Below are 24,457 nucleotides of genomic sequence, written 5' to 3' on the forward strand. Positions count from 1 at the left end.
GTTTATAATTATAAAATCAAAAGTTTTACTATTACCATTTACCAATATTGTAAGAAAGTAAGAAACCGTTACAGACAATTTGTGAGTGCTTAGCACTCCCAAGCACCCCTGTAGTTGCGTCCATGGACATATTAATTTAAATGAAGTTTTTTTAAATATACTGTTTGAAACTCAAACAATTTATTTCGTTTAAAACAAAAAATACACCAACTCTAATAACTCTATAATAACAATTATTGTTAAATTAATAAATTGGGAGATATCGACTTAGAAATCGTCCGATATCGACCGCCGTTGTAGTCTATGTTTTCCTTGCTGACGACCCACGAGTTCAAGACTATATAGATGGGATAAGAACTAGACAGTTAGTATCAGTGCCACAACTACACATTATGGGGCTGATGTGCAAATCTTAATTTGTGGCCTAAATATACAACATTTGAATAAATTATTATATAAGGCTATCTAAACAAAAATATTTAATTGTACAATTTATTGTTATAAAAATAGTATTATAGAATAATTTCAACATATTTGTAAATTATTTAACAAAATTTTTTTTTCTTCGCTTTTGCGTTTGAAAAGTGGTCAATGACTTTCTCTACATCTATTTAGGAAGTTCTTCTCCATTCTATGTTCAGTATGGAAATGTCTCTGAGACGATCTTGACTTATAGAATTGCGCAAACATTTTTTGAATCATTTGAGTTTATTTATAAACATTTAATAATATGAACACATTTGTTTTTTTAATTTAATTTTCTTCAGCCGCAGCTTTACAATTAATTTTAACACATCGATTTGGGGCCTTGGGGGCCGACATGCAATCATTGTTCTATGGTGCAATGCACGTCTTGGCGTCTTGCACACCCGACAATTGCTGCACTGATAAGTATAGATAGTAAACATTCCAACATGTTTCTTTTTCAATTCTTTTTCTATGCACTCTCAAAAGTCAAAACAATCGAAAACAAAAACTTTTCCGCCTTCAAAATCAGACCGCCACAAATCAGTGGTACCAACATCACGGACATGGGTATCGACCTCGGACTAAGATATACCTTATAAGTATATCCTTTAACTTATAAATATATTATCTTATCGGCGTTAAAAAAATCACTTGACTATTCAAAATACTAAACAATGATTCTAGATACCTAGACGTTTCCTCGACCTAGGGTTCTCACTTATATCGAGTTATACAAACGCTACTCACATGGTAAAATACATTAAAATTAATCGTGATTGGTACCTACCTATCTGTTATCTGTCACCCGTTTTGTGTGAACCATAGAGTACTCTATGGTGTGAACCCGGCTTATCGCCTATCGGTCATGTACAAAAACTGAAAAACCACGGTTGCAGATAAAACCAAAACAAAAAGAAGCTATTTACTATTTACAATTTACCTATAGACTACAGACTAGCTTCCCAGAGTATCGTGCAGTTGTGCTCCATAAAGTCTCTATTCGTCTTTTTGTTTTCGTCGGGTTAACAAATTTATTTTTAAAAAGAAAAATTCCGTTTCAATATTGTTTTTGATTTACTCGATACATATAATACAATTACGAATATTATTATTTTCATCCGAAAAGGTAAAGTATAATAATAGGTACACTAATCTAGGTAGACTTATCTTCTTATAAAATATTGATCTAAACTGCCTACTCTGTATTTACAATCGAAACGTTAGTCTGTTAAACTCATAATTAAATTGATATTTTATTTAATGTCAATGATTACGTGAAGGGGATTATTGAATACCTATTAAAGATGCTCGAATGGCTCGACGCTTATGTAATCGCGATCAAACTTTGACTGTGATCTTGTTTGTTTACGTTTAAGAATTGTATTTGTAAAAAATTATTTTCTTTATATTTTTAGAAAAAATGTCTAACTTGCTATATTTCGTAAATCGTAATATATTAATATAATAATAATATGTTTAGTTCACCGCACACCTTAAATTTTGGAATTTTTTTTTTTAATCTTGTGTTCTTTTCAACAGAAAGATGGTGCACAGAAAATTGGTGTCAATTAGTTATGAAGTTATAGCCATTTTAATTAGGTATGTCATTTTTGTTTTTTTACTAAACTTACCATGTCTCAGTTGGTAAAGTGTCATGAGGTTAATCTCGGGGGGTTACCTGCCTTTGTTTTTTTTATTACAATTTATTGTAACACAATAAATAATAATTTATTGTAATTTTTGTAAATCAAAAGATGTTCTCCACTCCTTTGGGGGCTTTTTTATTTAGAAATTAGCTATAAGTAATATAATTGATCAATATTATTTACAAATTGCAATAAATAGAACAAATGGCTATAACTTTCTAACTTATAATCAGTGCCAAATTTAATTTCTACCATCATTCTTTGTGAGGAAAACTACACAAAATAAAAAATTTCAAAATAAAGGGTGACAGACATACTAGAAAAGTTCTATTGTTCGTAAATAATTATATACCTAATAAAAATATAAATTAAAAACTTAATTCAGTTTTTTCCACTGAACATTTGTAATACCTACCTATCACATGTACGACCTATTATTTTTAAAACCAACTAAACTAAATTAACATTTATTGACCATTATAAATTAGCAAACAATAGGTAATGTAAATATAAATATTTTAAGTCAGAACAAAAATATTTACTAATTGTGTAGTCAAAATTAGATAGATAGTCAACTCAAAATAATGTTATATATTTAATATATAATTTATTGATCAGTTAAATTGTTAATAATTTATAATCATTATTATAAAAAAAAATATATACCTAGTCCTTAAAAATAAAAAGAATAATTTTTTTACTTCATTATTGCTTTGATATTTAATATCTTATGTTAAATCTCATGCTAAATTTTCATAAAATTGGACATCAACAATCAACAATCAATCAAAATGTACAATATTAGTTTTATTCTTTATACCCATAGTTTAAGTTTAAGAAAAAAATAAACTATACAAGAATATGTTCAAACCATTTTTATGTTACAAAATTGTTTTAGGCAATTTTTTTTTATAAAAACTTATGATTTTATTATTTTAATATATTTTGAGAATAATTATGTTGTGGTTAAACCAAGCAGATTATTCAAAGTTATTAATGTATTTAGTATTGAATGATTCATTTGAGAAATTCATTTGAATGATAAAATTTAAATATTGCTATTGGCTGTACCTAATTGTCTTATTATAATTTATAATCAAATTTAAAGTCTTAATTCCTAATTATATTTAGAGTACCTACCTATATTAGATAAATGTAATACATTGTTTGTATTGACATTTAACATTTATAATTTAAGTATTTATTGATTATTAATAATATTTGTTCTTACAATATAAACAAAGATTAAAGTTTATTGTATTTATTTAAAAAAGATAAAATAAGATAAGTTGTATGTAATAAAAATAACATTATTTATGGTTAGGCTAGAAGTTAGTTGATTTTAACTTAATTATTAAAATTGAATATTTTTTTTTTATTTTCAGGTCTATTCAGTTGGTATATAAATGATACCAAGATTTTAATTTAGACATCAAGTATTTAAAAACATATTTTTTCATTAGTAAATGCAGCTTTATACCTCATATTTTTCTCGAGGTATAATATATAAACTATATAAGTTGTTGGACCTATTATGGATCATCTTATTGTCTGTACAAGAAAATGTAAGTTTCAATATATTTGTTTGACTGAATTATTAACATAATGTTAACTTGGTTTTTATTGGCACAATTACAACATTTATAAATCAAAAACAATTTTTGACTGTTGAAAAAAATAAATATTAGCTTAGGTACCTAATACGCATTGTGTCTTTAACTATCTGATAAAAAATTAAAATTTAAACCTATGGTTGATGCCTAAGTTAACTATGCATAAGTTTTAGTTAACAAATTGAAATATTATTAAATAATAATTTAATTTTTAAGTGTCTTTTAACCGTCAAGAGAATATTGGCTGCTTTGGAAACATAGAACCATATCCATGTGACGGTCAAATTGAAACAAATTTTAAATTTCCATCACCACCACATCTTACAAATGGATATTATATTTCACCAAAAGAACCTGTACCTCAAAATAATACTACATCATCTTCATATTCTCACACTGATTCAGATTCTGCATCAGACTCTGATTCATTGTGTTCAAATTCTGATTTGTATGAACAAGAATGCCTTAGGTATGAAAACCAGTTGTTACCTTACAAAAAAAACAAGAAGTCTTTAAATAGACTTCGTTCTTCATATACTTCACGTGGGTATACAAATAATTCAATCCCTTATAGTCATAAGCATTCATTTGCTCACTATTTGCCACCAATCGGTGTTTTTTGGGATATTGAAAACTGTCAGGTAAGTCATGACATCGATATAATAGCGAATATTATCAAAGTATATAGTATAATGAATACAATTATATTTTAGGTTCCCAAAGGTAGATCTGCAGTAGCAGTGGCCCAAGCAATAAGAGACAGATTTTTTATCGGTTATAGAGAAGCTGAGTTTCTCGTCGTCTGCGATGTTAAAAAAGAAAATGCACAAGTTGTTCAAGAACTAAATGATGCTCAAGTAAGTCAATTCTAATAATGTGTGATAAATTGTTAAAGTGCTTGTAATTTGATTCATGTAATTTCTATTAGGTAAATTTAGTTCATGTTACATCTGTATGCAAAAATGCAGCCGACGAGAAACTTCGCCTTTCAATGAGAAGATTTGCTGATTTACATGGTTCCCCTGCAGCTGTAGTTTTAGTTTCTGGTGATGTGAATTTTGCATCCGATCTTTGTGATATTAGACATAGGTATATCTATTAAATTTGTTTGCTTTAAGACATATAATTCATTTTAATTTTAATTTTCCAGGAAAAAAATGCATGTAATATTATTGCATAATGAACTTTGTTCTGAAAGTCTTATTTTGTGTGCCAATGAACATTATAATTATACTCATTTAGTTGAAATGTTACCATTAAGAAATGCTCTTCGAGTAAGTATAATTTATTTTATAGTATTAGCATAGTATATATTTGAGGAGTCAGACATATTGAGCTCAGTCTTATTGAGATAATGAGTGTTTTTGAAACCAGTTAATTAATTTTGAATTTTTTCTGCTGCCGTGTTTAACTGATAGGCTTATTAAAAGTCTCCTCTGTTCATATTTATAGAATTGTGCACAATTATTAATAAACGTTTTGCATTTCATGATTAGCGTACTTATAAAAAAGTGCATTTTATTTCTATATATTTAAAAAAAGTTTAAATACTCCTTAAATAAATAGAAAAATCCTAAAATATGAACTAAAATAATTTTAAAAAAAAACTCAAAATAAAATTTTATATTCAGAATCATTAAGTCATGATTCACATTTTGGTATAAATTAACTTAATGTTGACCCATCAATAAAAAGATGCAAATACATAAATATCTGTCTTGAATTCATACTAAAAATACCAAATCTGTGGTTTATTATTAATATATTTTCAAATAATGACATATGAGTTTTGGTCTTAGCACATAAATGGAGCCACATACATAATACTATAGTGACATATCATATTTTGCCACCAGTTAAAATATACAATTTCTAAACTATTTAAATGATAATTCAAAAATTAACAAAACGTACATATCAGCTTCTGCCATCATTCCACATAAATAATATGGCCATAATTGTATTTGCTCTACTGTTAAATTAAATGTTAAAAGTATTCTAAAGATTTATTAGGTTATAAAGTTAATTATTTGTCCTAATGTAACTAGTTAGAGTTTTTTATGGTAATGTTGATTTCTTTTCCGTACTTATTTCTTATTTTCTGCCACTGACTCATTTATACAATTTATCTCATCCCGCCCTAGGCAACCTTAAGTTAGCTTGATCTTTATGTTTTAAATCTAAAATGTTGATATTCTGATTCATGATTGATATTTCTCTGATTATCTCTATCATATCTTACATATAAGTTAGTATAGTATGTACTATGTACTATACTTATTTTAAAATACTGTTAAAAATTAATTTTAATGAGTTATTTCCTGCAGTATTTAGTACTAGCATTCTGTTTTTAAAACAAAAATTATTATTAAAACAAATTAAATGAGTGGCATTTAAGGTGCCTAGTGCCAATGTCAGTTTGTTCCCAAAAATACATTTTATGGTAACCATAATGCCGTCTTGTAAAATCAACCAAATTTGATCATTTTTGTATTTAACTTATACAAGGGTATTATTTTACATGCAGCATATCTCTATTTTTTAATATTTAAATTTCAAACCATAATATGGCTTTATAAAACAAGATAGTTTTAAGCTTTTTTTTTTTACAAATCTGGTATTCCATAACATTAATTGAAATAGAATGAAAACTAGAGTCAATGCAGCTTGTAAGGAGTTTTCTTCTATTAGATAAAAAAATAGCTATCGAAATCCGACAATTCTACAAAGCTTAAAAATTTTTTTTATGAAGTAACTTTTGTTATAATATATTATATCAACCCTCCCCTCTCTAAATCAGTATTGAGCAGAGTAGTTGAAAAGTATTATAATTTATAAGTTATAACTAAGGTGGTAACAAAAATATAAAATATAATATTAATATTTTATAGAATTGCGGAATATATAAATAATCGACACCATGGTCCCTAAAAGGATGTATTGAAAACCTTCTTATTTTTCTATATATAATTATTAACTACACTACTGCCTGCTATTAATAATTGTAAACAATTTGTTATACTATTTAGTATTTACCATTATCTTAAAGTTTTGTAATGGTATATAAAAATTAATATCATAATTTAATGGACAGTAACCCGGTAGGGGAGTGATACATTTTATATGGCTTTGTGATGGAGCGCTAACAAACAAGTACTTTTTTTTTTTAAATAGGTATTTTGTTAAGATAATTAATGGTCGTAAAAAACTACATTTTATTACTGTTCAAAATTGTAAACTTTGCTATTTTAAATTTAATCATCTTTGAAAAGCTAATTTTCAAACTTAAAAGTTTCCTATTTGCATTCTAAAAAGTGCACAAACTCTGAGCTTTACTTAAAACCTAGATTTTTGGATTATAATAATCATTTCTAAAAGTAATATAGTTTATCAGATGTACGCCTTGATATACTAACATTTGTTCAGGCTAGTAAATTTGCTTGCCTTATATATGCTAAAATGGTTAACCTGCTGATTTGTATTACGCCCAAACTAGACTTTCCTATACGTAAAATACATTAAAATGGAAATTTTAGTGGATCATATAATATTGTCTACTGTATACAAATTAATTGTATATAATCATACAAATCTGTTAACTAGTGATTTTTAACTCATTTGTTATTGATAATTAATTATAATTTACAAGTAATTACTATTGGATTATTTTTCACTCCCATGTATAGAATTATTAAAAGTAACTGTTTATAATTTTTCTCAAAAATATACATGTTTATCAGTTATAACTTATAATAATATGTATGTAATTAAATGAAGTTTAATAACAAATTAATAATATTAGCATGATAATAACTACCTTTGTGATTTTATTAAATTTAAAATATTTCATTTTTTTCATTACCAAAAACTGGTATAACATATTACTTAAGCAATATATACTAGTAATGTTTCTTCTTATTTTTAGATCATAGTTCTTGGGATTTGGATTTTTATAGTTACATTATTTGAACATTAATAAATATGTACAGGAAAAAAACTTTTATTTGATATTTGTTTTATTAGCAATGTGGGAACACACCTGTTGAAGTTATTGTATCCAATCTACCAGTTGGCATTGATCCAGCAAAAATCAGAAATCGTTTAAAAAGGTTGTCTGAAAATTGTGGTGGACGTGTTGGTGTAATAAATAATTGTTCAACAACAATTAGATTTCCTACCAAAGAAATGGCTGCAAGGTAAATAATACTAATGATAAGCAATTTTGTATAGCTAATAGCTATCATGTTTATCAGTTTTATCACATAAAATATCTTTTTATTGCTTTCACAATCTTGTTTGATTATTTTTATACAATTTTTCCCTGTGGTATTCCCTGTACATATTTGGTTTCTGTTAGTATTGAACTTTCAATAGTATTTTTGGAGCAGTCTTCCATTGCAGTCATGCTCTCAATTACTACATTGAGCTTTAATTATTTGTTCAATAATTTCATATTTTGTGTCTTAATTTAATTTTTGTAGTTTATTTAAATTTGTGATTTATATTTATCATTGTTTTAATGTTATCTGGTCCTTTTTGCATACAAATTTTTAAAAGCATGGTATTTTATTTATTTATTATTATTATTGTATTTATTTAACACATGATCTTTTTGTAATTGAATTAAATTTGTTTTAATAATTCTATTTTAACATAACTCTTGTTTAGAGCTCAAAAACGAATGAATAAGGAACGCGTGTTTAATAGTCAAATTGTTGTTAGTTTACCATTTGCTGTAAAAGAAGAATCATCGTCCACTAGTTTCATAAGTTTGTACAATAATTATATTTAAATTTTTATCTTGTTCTTATATTGAACACTTAATATTGTTTAGGTAAACCTGCTCCAGTGCAGACTAGAGAAGAAAACATACAACACATTGCAACTACCATTCAGTATTCCTCAACAAACAATATGCATTCCCGGTTCAATATAACCCCTGTTACTCCTCCGGCCACTTTCGAAAATCGAAAATTTGCGTAAGTTTTGAACAAAACCTATTTCCATTTCTAATATAGCTGATGGATTTTGTACTGTAGCTATATTTTAAATTCTGTTTTCTCTAGTTTGTACGGTCAACAAATTAAAGGTGGTTTTGGAATGTCACAAATGAATCCTAGCGTCGACAACTCAATGAGAAACCATAATCCTTGGTTGACATCAAATTCTGTTGGCATACAAACATGGTTAAATGGACCTCAAATACCTGTAGTAAGTGTTATTTCATGAAATAAATCTACGGGATTTTTATTATTCCCAGTGCAAGGAACACTTATTTTAAAAAGATTTGTTAAAATTAAAAATAAAATTTCAATGGTTAAAATTAATCCAGTAAATTGATCATTAATTAAAAATATATATGATTTTTTTATATTAAGTAATAGTAATTTATAATCTATATAAAAGTTTTTTTTATTAATTTATTGTTTTCTTTTAATATTATATTATTATGGTACTAGCTATTTAAATAATCATACTTAGATGTAGATGCCACAATTGGTAGGACAGATACTCTGTTAGTGGTTTCCAAACTTTTTCAACTAGTTTTCCCATAGGGCATTTTCCTAAGTTAAGAGGACTAACTTGCATGTGTTGCCTCAGTCTTTCAAATGAATTATAAATTAGGAGTAGGGTGGAGGACTTTTAGCTCCTAAAAAGCACTAAATATGCAAGTAATTATGCACTTCAAAATCCTATAATAAGCACTTGAAAAATTGTGCCTATGTATTTTTAATATTTTTACTTGCTATATCAGGAGCCCTGCATTAAATTTTCACGCTTTTTTACCCAACAAATAAAATTTTATAGATATTTATAGAAAAAAAACTAAAGAAATTGAAAACTGACAATGTTCGTAAATAGCTCAAAAAGAGTAGTAATATTTTCCTCATTTTATGGTGTCTAGAAAATAAAAGTATAAACATTCGGTATTATTTTCATGTATCTACAGTTATTCGTTTTTGAATACTAATAAAATAACGAAATTGATACAAAATATGAAATTCAAACGCTCATAAATATTTAATTTGATTTGCTTATCAAATTAGACATTTTTTTTTTGATAAAGTTAGTTATACAAACTTATGAGAATCTTGTATTACATTTTCAAATCTTAGAGTTAAAAAGAAAAATTTGTATGAGTTCTCAACTCAAAATAATTTGCTAATTTTCGTGATTTTTCAGTATTTTGTCAAGATTTGAACTTTAAATGCTTATAAATAAAAACTGTGACTAAGGATTATTAATGTTTTTCAAATTTCATTGTAACAGTATACTAGGAACCAAGGCTGGGCAACTTAATGATTTTTTTTTTTTACTAATTTAAGTTAAGTTAATATGCACCAATAACAAAAAGTTAAGAGTCAAAAGTTAATTTAACTATAGGTTAACTCAGTTAAGTTAAAAGATAATACACACTTTTTCTTAACTTTTTTAAATTTAATTTGTTTATACAACGCCAGTTAATTTTTTTCCAACCCAAAACTAAATTATAGACTTATACTTTATACAGTTTTTAAAATAGATTCAAATGTTATAAATTTTTAACTTAAAACAATTCACGGTAAATACTTTTTGATATGACAACAAAATAGATTAAAATAGTGAAATTAATAAAATAAATTAAAAATTAACAAAATAAATAAACTTAATTTACTTCTTAAAATGAAAAATTAATTCGTTTAATTCACGTTAATTAAAAAAAAAATTTAGTAAGTTAACAGTTAAGTTAATGAAAAGCCAAAAGTAACTAGTTATGTTAAGAAGTTAAAATAAAATTAACTTTTTAACTTAACTTTTACTTTTTAACTCGTTAATGTCCAGCCTTGCTAGGAGCCTAGTGTTATATTTTCAAGCTTTTTTAATCAAAAATAAAGTTTTATTGACATTCATAGAAAATAATAATAATACAATTGGATACAGAAAATGTTATTAAACAGTTCAAAACAAATCAAAATATTTTGAAAATTTTATCGTGTATAGTAAATGCAAATATTCACTTTCCCATCTAACAAGATACTGAAGTTGAAAATCAAAGCATTATTTCGACTACTTACCGTGTAAACACACAAAAAAAAACACATTGTAAAATCAATACATTCATCATTCCACTCAGAATGTAAAATACATTTTTCTAAATTTTCTATTTATTTATTTCTATCTATTAAAAAAATTAATCACAGCAAATTAATATTATTAGCTTATCTGCGATCCTCAAGCGGTTCTAGGAAAAATGTGTGTCTACGAACAGTCAAAAACCATATTATACGACAAAAATTAAAAACGAATACATTTTTATCCAAAAATATTGACTTTATTTTTTGAAATAAAAACATCGATGTGGAAAAAGTTGATTGAAGTTAAATAGGTCTCAAAAAGTATAAAATTGTGTATAAAAGTGTAAAATATGCCCTAAAAACATAAATGACTCAAAATATTACGCATTTATATACAAAATAAAATTTCAAATATTAGATTTGTGAAAGCATGAGCTGTATTTGTTGCATACTCTGTTATTTCTGTGACTGCAAAACAAATATGCAAATGCTACAAGTCCTCTGTCCTAAACATGAGTATTTTAAGATGTACAAACAATTATCAATTTTAAAATAGGTACTCATAATTTGCTTAAAATTAAAAATATAATAAAAAGCCAATGAGATGCCCCAGATAATAATATCTCATTTAAATTTTATATAAGAGGTCATTATCATTGGCATAATCACTCCATTTTAAAAATTACAAAATAAATGTATTGTTGTGAACGTAAAATTTGCCATGTTGTACATTTGTAAGACAGACAACACATGTGTGTTCGGCGTCCTCTAAAGAATAATCAATCATAAGAAATCCACTGCCATATTTTAGGTTTATAATTTAGGTATTTTTAAACCTCTTAATACTTAGAGCCTGTTGCGAACACTTTGGTAACCATTATACTACACAATTATTTTAGATTTTTAACAGATCAATATAAATATAAATATACCTAATAATATCCTTATTAAATTTTAATAATATAATAAATACAATAATTTTCGCAAAAGTTAATTTAACTTGCTGTATTACTAATACTATAATTGCAATATATCATAAAATATACTTATATTAGCTTAGTTATATAGGCTGACATTTTTTGTATAAAGCGATTTATCATTAAACTCAAATTTAACAAATACTTTACAGTAACTTTCTCCATGATAAGTTGAAGTACACTGGACACCTACTGTGCAGCAGAGTGATTATTTCCTTACCCCTTTTTATTTAATATAAATTATTGTACAGTAATTTTTTTTTAAATTAAAAACTGAATAATTTGATCATGAATAGAATACATTCATGTTTGAGAATTTAAAAGTATTGTTTGTAGCAAAATATAATAAGTTTTTTAAGTGCAACACTAACAAATATACAAGAAATATAATTTATTAATCAGCATCTAAAGAACGTGAGTGTTGAGACCTTTTATACAGTACTAGTAGTTACTTATGAGTTATGATTGAATAAAAATAGAATATCCTATGTTTGTTATATAAAATAAACAACATGTGTCTTAGTTTATTCTTAACATATAAAACAATATTTTATATCACCACTATCATGTGTTTAAAGTAAGCTTCTAGTTCTGTTTGTCATAACATCATCTTTCAATCGGGAATATAATATATATATAATATTATCAAAGTATCAGTGTCAAAAATTGGTTTCTTTTATTAATAAATTTGTAAAAAAATGTATTTACAATATTTTTACTAATTATAATAGTTATATAATATTATGTAACCAATGGCAACCATTTAAAAAAAATAAACAAAAGATGAGTAAGCTACTTTTTAACTACCTATAGGGGTTAAAAAAAAAGCTATAAACACGTTCCTGTTTCTAGGAATCTATTAGTAAACATTTTTTTACGCATTTTTGTAATCTGAAAATCTTATAATAATGAGGTATTAGGTACATGTCCCTTGTAATATATATGTCAAGATATTCAAATTATAAAAAAAATATTGAATTTTTGATAATTATTTCTTATACAATTATAAAATGTATTTATACTAATTAAGCTGTTACTTTCAGAAACTATTTACTGTTCTGGTTTATCGCAAATATATATATTTTGATATCATTTGATGACTTGTCTCATTAAAGGAATTATTGCAATTAAAATTAAAAAAATATGAATTGCATTCTTATAAAATTACTGTAGAATCATTATGAAAATATTAAATTTCTACTTAAAACCTGAACTTATTATATTAAAATAAAAATCAACTTAACATTGTAAAAAAGAGTGCGTACATTTAATTGAAAAATCTAAATTTTTGGTTAGGAATGTGCTGTTTGCTTAAACATATACATTATAATTTAAATATTATTTGTATTATCAACTCCTCATTACAGAAAATGGTTAAGAATTAGGATTAAGTTAGTACGTTCAATTTGTCAACATTCTTGTTTTGGTATTAGAAACAAAAGGGGGAGGAGTATATTTGAAATTGGGTAAATAAGAGCCACCCAAAGACAGCATATTATATTGTTATATATTTAATAGTTATTAATATTTCTTAACTATAAATCAACTTTTGACTAGAGTGGGGCGAAAGGTCCAATTAACTATAAAGGAAAACAGATGACCAAGGACAATCAGGAACAGCCTGATACCAGTCACACTCAACCATCAACTCCACAAATAACTTGTAATATAATATTGCATATAATTACAATGTTAAAAATGTTATTGGTATTAAATGTATTGTAAAAAAAAATTTCCAGCAGTAAATCAAAATGAAAACTGGATGCGGCATGGTTATTCTACAGCAATGGGTCACAACGGTACACCAATAACAATTTTAAAAAGAGGATTGGCCGGAACATCACAAATAGATTCTCAAGTAAGAAATTATGACAAATGTTTTATTATATTTTTTAAATACCCTAAGTGTGATTTTGAATTTTATATACTAACTTATTGTTTGAAATTTAGGCCGGTTCAACCCCCAACATGATCAGTTCGAATGGCCCACCGCCATACATGATGTTTGGTGTCAACACTTCAGTTCCACCGCCTCCAATAGTCAACGTTCCTAGAAGAGTTAGTCCACCAAATCTAATGGAAAATACCAATCCAGATGTAAGATTTTTTTCTATCTATATATAGTCTAGTCTAATTATAAAGTGTGTATACATATTTTATTTTTAAAATTATTTCTTTAGCGATACTTTCATCCCATATCTCCTTCTTACAACAATTTGGCAACAAATCAAGCACCACCAGTACTTGTAGCCCAGAGTAATCCAGTGGACTTGCACGTTACAAATTTAGATCAGAACATCGACTCTGTTGAGATGAAAAATATATTATTTAACACGTTCAGGGAACATGTTATGGTATGTATATTAGATGTGATTAAAATTATGTCATTTTGAAATGTGAACTCATATTTTTATTATGTTGGTAAAATACAGGTGTTACACGTGTCTGTGTTTTATCAGTCAGACGGTAACTTTGCAGCAGCCGTTCGGGTATCTAGCCCACAGGATGCGCAGTATGCCATTTCTAAGCTCCACAGACGCAAAATTGGGTTCAAAAGGATTATGATTGCTTATGCTCATTCTGGTTACCCTCAGAATCCCCCGCTGCTGAGGTATATATGATTCTGACAGTGAATTATAACTGTTTCACAGTTATTATATTCTAATTTCTCTGTTATTATGTGTGCTTGTTATAATAGGTCTCAGATAGCATATATACTAATGGAAGTTCCTGGACAGCGTCTGCCTCTGTTCAAGTTCCGCGAAATGTTTGAAAACCGCTTCATGAGTTCCGTGTCCGTATCGGATTTGTATAAAATGAAAGATGTGTGCTTAATAACCGAAGAACCAAATCATAGAATCATAAGTTTAAACCCAGAATACCGTAACACTCCATCGCCCCTTCATCATTTGCCTTCTTCTTCATCTTCCATGCCCATGTCTAATTTAGTAAGTTTTTTCGACACCACATTCATCTAGCTGTGTTCAGAATACTTCGTAATAAAACATGATTTTTATTTGTTATTGTTTATTGTGTTATTTAATGTTCATAATTTATTTGTATCATATGTATAGGACAAAAGCGATGCGGTTTCATACTGTCCAACTCATGCAAAAATTACAAAACCTACTGACGATAAGGGCTGGGCTGAATTGGAGATGCCTGCATTGCCTAACGTTAAAGTGTCATTAAACGAGTTCTCTAAACGTTTACATTCTCTGATATCGTCTCACAACAATTATCTAATCTTGGCCACGTAAATCATAAATAATTATTTTTTTATTACTCAGTAGACGATGCCGTCTTGTTATTACAAAACATATCTAACAAATTAAATAAAAAATTTATCTTTAGTATTTGCGATTGTTACGAAGCTTTGTTCAATGAGCCGTTACATACAGATGAAGACGGGGTGCCTTTAGAACACATTGTGACTGCCGTCAGTGGTGTTGAACTCTTACAGAGCTGTAGTGTTGGCATCAAATACCTAACAACGTCTTCGGCTTCGGACATCGGAAATATGTCTGTAAGATCTTCGACTCAAGAGTCCGACACTAAATCAGAAGGTAATGTTAAGTCTGTAATATATCTATACAATGTTTCTGTATAAAAGTCACATGACAGTTGTTTGTTATTATATTATGTTTATTGATACTATCCAACATTTTAAATGTTTCACAGCCAGTGTGAGTGGATTGAAGAGCATTAGTCCACCATTGGCAAACAATTTGGCCTTGTTGAGCCGTGAACTGGTTGATCTGTTAAAGACCTGTACTCATTGCACTATGTCGTTCAACCGTTTCATACCAGCATACCATCACCATTTCGGCCGTCAGTGTCGCGTTGCCGACTACGGTTTTACCAAACTCATTGATCTCTTAGAAGCGCTGCCCAACATTGTACAGGTGATTTACATATTATGCAGTTATTGATATTTTTCTGAAAAAAATTTTAGTTTTAGGATGATGTTGGTTCCTATTTCCCCCATCCCTAAGACATTCTAATGATATTAAAAATATATACTAATTTATAAAGCTTTTATAAATACTAGTACATTATTACTATACCCATTAAACTTAATTGTTATCATTTTTTTTTTTAAATTCTCAGTAGCCCAACTATAACAAAGAATTTAAGCCAATATCAAGGATCTTTTGAAAATTATCTTATCTAAAATATATGTAGCAGTTAAATATAATTAATAAAACTTGTCAAATATTAGTGCTTGAAGTCAGTTTTCCCTCAAATAAATATATTTTTTTTAAAGCTCATGATAATTATAACCTAAAGGTGTGTATTATATTTATTACCTAAATTAAAATGGAAAAATCGTTTAAAAAAAAGACAGAATATTTCCTCTTGAGAGGATGGGACGCTATTTATTTTCACTCTTATGCATGCGCTATAAGGATATTTGATATCAGTAGACCTAAATGAGTTGTTAGCTGTAGTATTACTGTCAATTGACTAGGCATGTCATCAAACTTAAGTTTAGAACATAAATTGTATTCTTATGTTGGCCTTTTGACAATATTTCAATTTAAAAATGCTCATGTTTTAAAATTTAAATATTGTAAAAAAAAGCCAACATAAGAACATAATTAATGCTCTTTTAAGTTTTATATTAGGTTAATTATTCTCTCTAGTACTAAATCAAACAACACAAGGTTGGTCTGCCCAAAAAGATTTCCATGTTGAGCATTGGTCAGAGATAGGAAACAAATAGCATGCTGGGTATTGCCTTAAGTATCACAATACGTATGAAGTTAGGTAAAATTATTTTTCAATAACTGAAAAATAAGTGTAAACATTTACATCTTATATTATCAGTTCCCCCTCGTGTTTTTCTAGGAAACACTAATTATGTTGACAATACATTTTTTTCAGGTATTTGGAGAGGGTAACAAACGTTTCATGACGTTGTCACACAAAGCACAGGTACGAAGATTTACTTCTGATTTGTTGCGTGTGCTTAAATCCGTAGCCAGCAAACAAGTGCCCATTGTTGACTTTGGTACGCTTTTCGAGAAAACCCTGGGACGTGTGTTTGATCCAGTTGATTATGGCTTGTGTTCTCTTGATGACCTATTGTCACAAGTATCAGAAAACACTGTCGTTATCGGTCATCTGGATGGTCAAAAATCAGTGGCAATTCCTAAACGAGAACAGACTCCAGAAGAAATTGAACGCACTAAAGCCTTTGCAAAAGAAGTAAGTTTCAGTAAAAATTTCAGCGCGATTTGATTTGACAACAAATTTCTTGACTCAAGACTTGGCTCAATCAAATTTTGAAACAATAATAATAAACATTTATCTAGGTAATAGAGTTGTTAAGTCATGCCCCGCAGTGTTGTCTGTTATTTAATAAGTTCATACCTTCTTACCATCATCATTTTGGTCATCAGTGTAAAGTAGCTGATTTTGGATTTACAAAATTGATCGAACTGTTCGAATCAATACCGCACATTGTAAAGGTATTTTTAGATGGTTTTTTTTTTTGTGTATTCCGGTGTTGGTTTGTGTAATACGTGTAATCTTTCAAGTCACTACACAATGATTTACAGAAAATGTTCAACGTTGCAAATACTAAGAAACATTATATTTTGATTTCCAAACTGTTGAGTGTTAAATTTATTTTTATGTTATGGCTTTTGAACGGACGGTGGCGGTAATTTTTTGCGCTGTGTTACGTATGTGTGTTTCATGTTCCTCAGACATACTGTGATTATACAGGATCCTCCTATAAACTCTTTGATTTATTATAATTCCCAACTATCGTAAGGCATTAGATTTATTATTAAAATATTAAATGGAATATAAGAACGATGATAAAAATTGTATATTATATGTATTTTGTTTATTTGTTCAACTTAAAACTTCTAACTCTAGAAAAAAATGTTTAAATTTCAAAATCCAATATGAATGAACTTATCTATTAAAAACGTCTGTTAACTTTCTTGTTTAAATGGTACTAAAGTTCTTTAGTCATTAGATGTGTATGATATCTATAATTTTAATTTAGTATGTGTTTTATTACTATTTTGCTGTAAAACTATGTTCTGCAAATTTATTAACAGTTTGCATTTGCATCATCATGCTAGCTCGAACTTGAAAATAGATAAATATTCAAAATTTATAATTTGAGAGGATAACTAAAACTATTTAAATATTTTTATTTTATTAGGGAGTCAAAAAACAATATAATTTTTATAGTGGGGGATGGGGTGGCCGAGTGGACTAAGGCGTCGGTTGCGACGTGCACCGTTGCTGGTCGAACTCGGCCATGGACAGCATTTTTCTTCGGGCAGTCACGGTGTACAGAGGGATAGGCCGCCATCCCCCACCAGAGCATGGCAGATACCTACGGGTGCCCACTTAAAAATTCTGCCAAAACAAACCCGTGTTCAAAACCTACAGTACCCTCCACCATAGTTCCACAGGCTAATGACCTCAGTGGTCAAAGCCTCAAAGAGCCCTCCTCAAAAAAAAAAAAAAAATGTTATAGTTGCATAATATATTGTGAACAATTGTTTTATGTTTTTATTTAAAAAATCAGATTATCTATCTGTATACTAAATTTGTTGAAAATTAGTATAATTTGGTCAATGTTAATTTTGAATTTGTTAAACAATGATGTTGTTTATTATATAGATCGAAGACGATTTGGAAGGAGAGCGCCGTGTGTCATTGACGACTGATGTGAAACAAAATGTGCTTGGTGATCAGTTGGCCGCATTGGCTGTTTATCCACTGCAAATCAGTCAACTACAAAATGCCTTCTTGTGGCAGTATGGCTATGCTCTTAAACCTTCCGTATATGAATGTGAGACACTCATTGAACTGTTACAAAAGCTCGATGATGCTGTCAAGGTAAGATAAAGTATAATATCAAAATCATAGGAGATTGTTGACATGTATTAAAGATTGTTACATGTGTGTAATTTTCACCAAATTTTAATAATAATAAAAAAAATATAAGTAGTATGCTCCATAAATGACAAATTTAAAATATATTTGCACAATATGAAAATCATGTTTATTATAATTTACGGATGACGATATGATATCTAAGCTGACGTAGTCATATTTTTGCAATACATTTTCAGGCAAAACTCCTACTGCCTACAAATTCATGTACCTACAATTTACTATTTAATTATATAATTATTAGTTAATAATGTCCAGATATCCATGTTGCGTATAATGAAAAGATAATTACTACCACAAAAATACTAATCTAAATTTCGATTATTAAGATGTATAATATGATATTTTAATCAATAATAGACTGAAAAACAAAGAACTATAATTGTAGGAAAGCAATAAATTGTTTGGTGTTAGACACTTTTGGATGATTGATTTAGAGAATTAACTCTCAATGAAATGTCATACTCTTCATACTGAAGATTTGAACTTGTATGTTGATGAATGCTTAGGTATTGCCATAATGGTTATATTAAGAACACTTCCTTACAGCTGTTTTTGAGTGGACAGGTATAAATATTTGTGAACATTGTTGATTTTTGTGAATACATTAGTTAAAAAAATTAGAAATAACATTAGTTCACTAGACTAATCAGTTTAAATTTTGTTGCAAATTAAATACTACTTTTTGGATTACCAACAGTGATTTAAATTATATGATATACAGGTTAGGTTTACTGCAACATTAAATTTGACAAATGTAAATAACTAACTTATTATGTAATATAATATTATTATGTTCTAATCAATATTTTAAACATTTTTTTTTTTTTTAAATGAAATTATTTTAATTATTTTATTTTTAAAAGCAAAATGTTAAACTATTGATTACCGCAGAATATAAAACATAGTAAGTTAGTTAATTACATTTGTAGTTCAATCTGTATTTATTTTGGTGCAAATTACTACAGGCTCATGTAGTACAGAGTATAGACTGTATGAATTTTTTCCTAATCATGTTAAACATTTGTTGCACTACTAAAGGTGGTGGACAATCATGGTGAGCTGTTTTTGGTAGCTGTGGACCGCAGAGAAGCCCAAAGGTTGTCTTTAAAAGTTCGCCGTGTACTGATGGAACACTCGTCCAATGACAAGATGTCTGTTTTGCAGTTTCAGTCTGTGTACCAAACAATGTTTGGCGAATCTATAAACATTGAAACTATGCAGGAGAAACTTAGTGAAACTATAAAGGTAACAACAGAGAGGGTCCCAGTGATATTTTCAGACATATTTTAGAACAGCAAAATTTGTGTTTAGATCGTGAAGACTAAATTTGGAGAAGAATATGTACAATTGACCCCTTTGCAATTGTTCGCCCAAGATATGTATCGTTTGTTAATGATCTCAGATGGTCGATTGTTGTTGACGTCCCTCGAAGCTGCTTACTTGCGTCTGTTTGGCACCGCCATCCAGCCAGCTGTTTACGGATATCAGTCCGTAATGGCACTAATAACCAGTATTCCGCACACAGTCCTCATCGAAAACAAGCCGCCCAAACGTTACATCATACTCAATAGAGAACTTGCCAGTAAGTACATTTTATGTTTATTATATTTATTTAATAAATATATTTTTATGATAATGATTAAAAACCTGACTTTACACTTATGAAACAGGTGTAGGTATTCATTTGCCTAACAGTATAATTAAATCGCCCATGCCAGATCAAATGGCAAAGAATAATTATAGTAAGCCTGACTTGAGCTTAATGAACCACAATGAGAATTTAAGAGAAAACAATGTTTTGCTACCGGACGAGAATAAGGTAATGATCATACTATAGTTTTACTCTGGCGTACCTTATACACCAAAAACAACAGTGTATATTAATAAATTATTTGAATTTGCCTGGTTGAAAAAATAGATAGCACCCCTTAATTATGTGTTCTAGAGCTGGGTCTACACAGAGAAAACAGAATTAAAATAATACAGTGTTGGTGTTTTTAAAAACAATTTATATAATCTTATAATCACATGTGTGGAAAAGTTGAGTTTTAGTTTTGGTTTACTATTTTTCTATGTGTGGACCATTAGCCATATGAGGCCATAAGCCTGAAATATGAAATGCTCCGTTGAATCAATGTATTCTAAATACAAAACATTATTTTTCTAAAGTTTAAAATAATATTACAACTGTAACACAACTTATTAACTCGTTAGATTTGACTACCATAAGCTTAATTGTTAAGTATTGTTTCCTAATAATAGTCAGATCTTGGAAGTTGTAGTAGTTACAATTATTCTTAATTAATGCTTTGATATTATTCTTATTAGTAAAATATAATTTAATAAGTACCTAGACAAAATAGATTTTAAAATGTTGTTTAAAATAAAATATTGTATTTGTTGACTTTGAAGTATTAAATATATATTAAAATAGCTTGCACTATTCTAAGTTAATCTTAAAGAAATAGTAATGTGTAAACGTGTCCTCCTTTTTGAATACACAGTTTACAATATCATAAAGAAACTACAGTATGGTCTGTCCAGCAAGAGAACCGCACACCGACCAAATTGGTGGTAATTGCAAGGTGACGCGGAGGGATGCACAGAATTTGCACGTTCTCTTGTTGGACAGAGTATAGATTCTTGTTATGTTGAACATCAATATCTCAAATTTTTCATCATGTCAAACTCAATTGAAATCCTCTTGAAATAATTGCCATCATAACAAACCCCGATGTTTCAAACATTTTGATGTCAAAACTTTTTTTTCTGTTTCCCTTGAATTTTGACATAACAAGATTTTACTGTACTTAGTACATAAAGCGTTAAGTATATATAATTATCCATATTAATTTTATTATTATTTAACATAATATTCAAATATAAATGTATATAAATGTTGAAAATGATGATACCAGGCCGAGTCTGACTTGATGTATTAAACAAGGTTTTATGTAAATCTGTTGGTTGAGATCATTTTCCCAACATTGAGCTATATTTAATCTATTGAAAACATTATTTGCGTGATCATTCTCGGAAGCGATATAGTAAACTGACCAACATTACAAAATAATTTTTAAGTTTTAATAGTTAACCTTTTTGTTCTTTAGTATTAAATAATTTTGTACATTTACTAAAACAATTCAATTATTAGTATCTAAGTCATACCAGTTGAAATTATATGTTTAGATCTAACCAATGTAAAAAATATGATGAGCCTGGGGGCCATATGATAAAAATGGATTGTGACATGGTAGATCTGTTGACTTGTTTTGTCCAGGTTTCCATTGTTTAACAAATTTATTATTATATGCTTAATCCCAAATTCTGATTTTGTATAATATATTTATTTACTAATTTATCTACTATTTATGCACAAAATGTTAAAAAGTAATTATTTATATTATTAAATGAGATACCTACATTATGGAAACCTATTTTTCAAAAAATATGCATATTATATTTTAATTTAACCTAATAAATATACAATAAAAATTTGATTACTTTGGTGATTTGTTCGGGAATATTTTTATATTATTGATAAAAATAAACACATGATGATATTTCAATAGGCCGAGCTGATGATAGATATTTGCTTACTGTGTATAGCATGCCGAGAATTGGAATTAACTTCCAGAGTTCATGTGCAGCTTGCTTGGTAGACAAATATCAATTCATGTGATCAACTCTCGGGAGCGATTTTATAATAACTGAATTAAGATTTATACTATTTATTTTTTGTTTGATATTTGTTGGTTATATTATAATTTATTAGAATAAAAAAAAGTTGTTAATATTTCAAATATTTGATCTTAGCTTTGATAAAATCTGTGTTAGACATTAAGTACAAATAAATCAATTACATGTTTTATTCTTAATTAGTATATTATAGCTATTTTATTTTAAAAAAACGTATTAATTCAACTGTCTAAACAAAGTATTATATTATAATGAGCTTTTTATCTTGTGTGATAGAAATGGGTTGTGATATGTTTACTTGACAAATTTGGTTTTTATTGTTCACTTAACTTAGTTTTATATGATCAACTTTAAACTATGACTGAAGGAGTTTACATACTGAAATGTAATAATTTATATAGAACATGATGATATTTCAATAGGCCGAGCTGATGTTTGATATTAGTCTCTGTGCATAGTATGTCGAGAAGTCTGTCGAGGTTTTTATTGAACTTCCAGATTTCTTAGTGCAGCTTGCTTGGTAGACAAAAATCAATTCATGTGATCAACTCTCGGGAGCGATTTAATTGTATCTGAATTTATAGTTTATTGTGTCATTGAAATAACAAATAAAAATGTTTGTGTATATTTTATGTTGTACTAACATTCAGGTTTTTCAGACACCTGTGGTGGTCAAACTTCCCGATCTGAAGTTACATCCAAATATATTCAATATGAGCCCTATGTCACTGATGAACTGTACTTCACCACAAGCTCCTCATCCATCACAGGTGCCAATGCCTACTGAATTGTGTCCGCCGTTCGGTGATAAGTACAAACCCATTACTACAATCAACAATAACAATCATTACAATGACAATCAGTTTTGCTGCCCAATGATGGGGCAACAACGATTTACCACATACTAACGATCAAGGTAATTCCATAAGAAATATTTGGTTATATAGTAAACAAATTTACAAATATTGTCTTTTTTATTGGTTTCAGGTGATCAAAATCAGCATTTAGTTCATCAATTGAATGATCGTTTTCTTTAGAAAATTTAAATCATCCAAGACGGGTTTCAGTAGTTTTTTAAAACGAAAGACGTCAATATATATATATAAAAAAAGAAAAGTAAAATGAAATGTTTCTAGGTTTATATTTTTTTTTTATATCAGGACTGACTCTCACTCCTAAATAACTAAAAAGTAATTTTATTCGTTTGATTTTTAAACAAAACATTTTTTTCTGGAGAAAAAACTTTATATTTATATTTACAAAGTCTATTAGATTAAGGGATAAAGTGATGTATTAATGGATCTCACTTTTGATTTTTTATGTGTTCACTAGATGTTTTAATTTATATTACATTTATCGCATAATTAATATGTAAAAATAATAAATATGAATGTATTTATATTTATATATATTATATATGCACGTAACTGAACAAAAATATAATTAATAGTAATAATAATGTGTGGTATTAGTATATTACAATGTCACACAGAGTATTAAAATGTTTTCAATATGTCAAGTTTTTTATTACTAATTTTGCTTAAGTTATTATTAGGATTAAGTAAATGTGCATAGTTTATTTTGAGTACAATTTTAGAATAATCAATTTTCTTAAAATATTTCACCGAAAGGTTAGTGTTAAATTTTGTTTGGCATTACGCTTAAACATATAATATATATATATATTACGTAAAATATTTTATTTTTATGGATATTTATTTAAATATATCCTACTATAACAAAATTATAAAATAAATACTTAAGCCACGTGTTTTGAGGGTATGCAATTTTTTTTTATTACCAAACAAAGACACAAAACAGAAAAAAGTAAAATAAACTTTTAAATTGTTATTTTTTTTTTATTGGTATTTTTTTTTCTATCATTAATTAATTACAATTTTTTTTTTATTATTGATAGAAAAATATTTATATCAATCATGTTAGTATATAATAATTACATGTATACACCTCTTTGTTATATTATTATTGTTACTCAATTAATTGAAGAGGTATCATATTTTGTTCTATTTAATAGCTCTAAGTAGTATACTGTATATCAATAGTACAAT

The 24,457-nt window shown here is 27.7% G+C and overlaps 1 protein-coding gene across 6 annotated transcripts; it reads left to right on the top strand.

Moving 5' to 3' along the window:
* The first annotated feature begins 1,334 nt into the window (after positions 1-1,334).
* LOC100169075 (meiosis regulator and mRNA stability factor 1) lies at positions 1,335-24,071 on the top strand. Of its 6 annotated transcripts, none has more exons than XM_029489151.1 (27): positions 1,335-1,594; positions 3,500-3,679; positions 3,944-4,368; positions 4,441-4,584; positions 4,656-4,816; positions 4,878-5,001; positions 7,751-7,923; positions 8,396-8,496; positions 8,562-8,706; positions 8,794-8,938; positions 13,317-13,422; positions 13,499-13,617; positions 13,710-13,856; positions 13,940-14,113; positions 14,192-14,370; positions 14,458-14,707; positions 14,834-15,015; positions 15,114-15,325; positions 15,441-15,664; positions 16,647-16,970; positions 17,078-17,233; positions 18,411-18,629; positions 19,728-19,934; positions 20,001-20,271; positions 20,360-20,508; positions 23,039-23,304; positions 23,376-24,071. In XM_029489151.1, the coding sequence occupies exons 2-26, from the start codon at positions 3,649-3,651 to the stop codon at positions 23,294-23,296; spliced, it is 4,626 nt and encodes a 1,541-aa protein (XP_029345011.1). In that variant the 5' UTR covers positions 1,335-1,594; positions 3,500-3,648; the 3' UTR covers positions 23,297-23,304; positions 23,376-24,071. The 6 variants fall into 6 exon arrangements, with proteins under 6 accessions (XP_029345011.1, XP_029345012.1, XP_029345010.1 ...); XM_029489152.1 differs by lacking the exon at positions 1,335-1,594 and adding an exon at positions 1,993-2,067 and having other exon boundaries at positions 13,502-13,617; XM_029489150.1 differs by lacking the exon at positions 1,335-1,594 and adding an exon at positions 1,994-2,067.
* Positions 24,072-24,457: the final 386 nt, after the last annotated feature.

This window comes from Acyrthosiphon pisum, chromosome A2 (assembly GCF_005508785.2).
Source record: "Acyrthosiphon pisum isolate AL4f chromosome A2, pea_aphid_22Mar2018_4r6ur, whole genome shotgun sequence".
In the NCBI taxonomy this organism is placed as follows: domain Eukaryota; kingdom Metazoa; phylum Arthropoda; class Insecta; order Hemiptera; family Aphididae; genus Acyrthosiphon; species Acyrthosiphon pisum.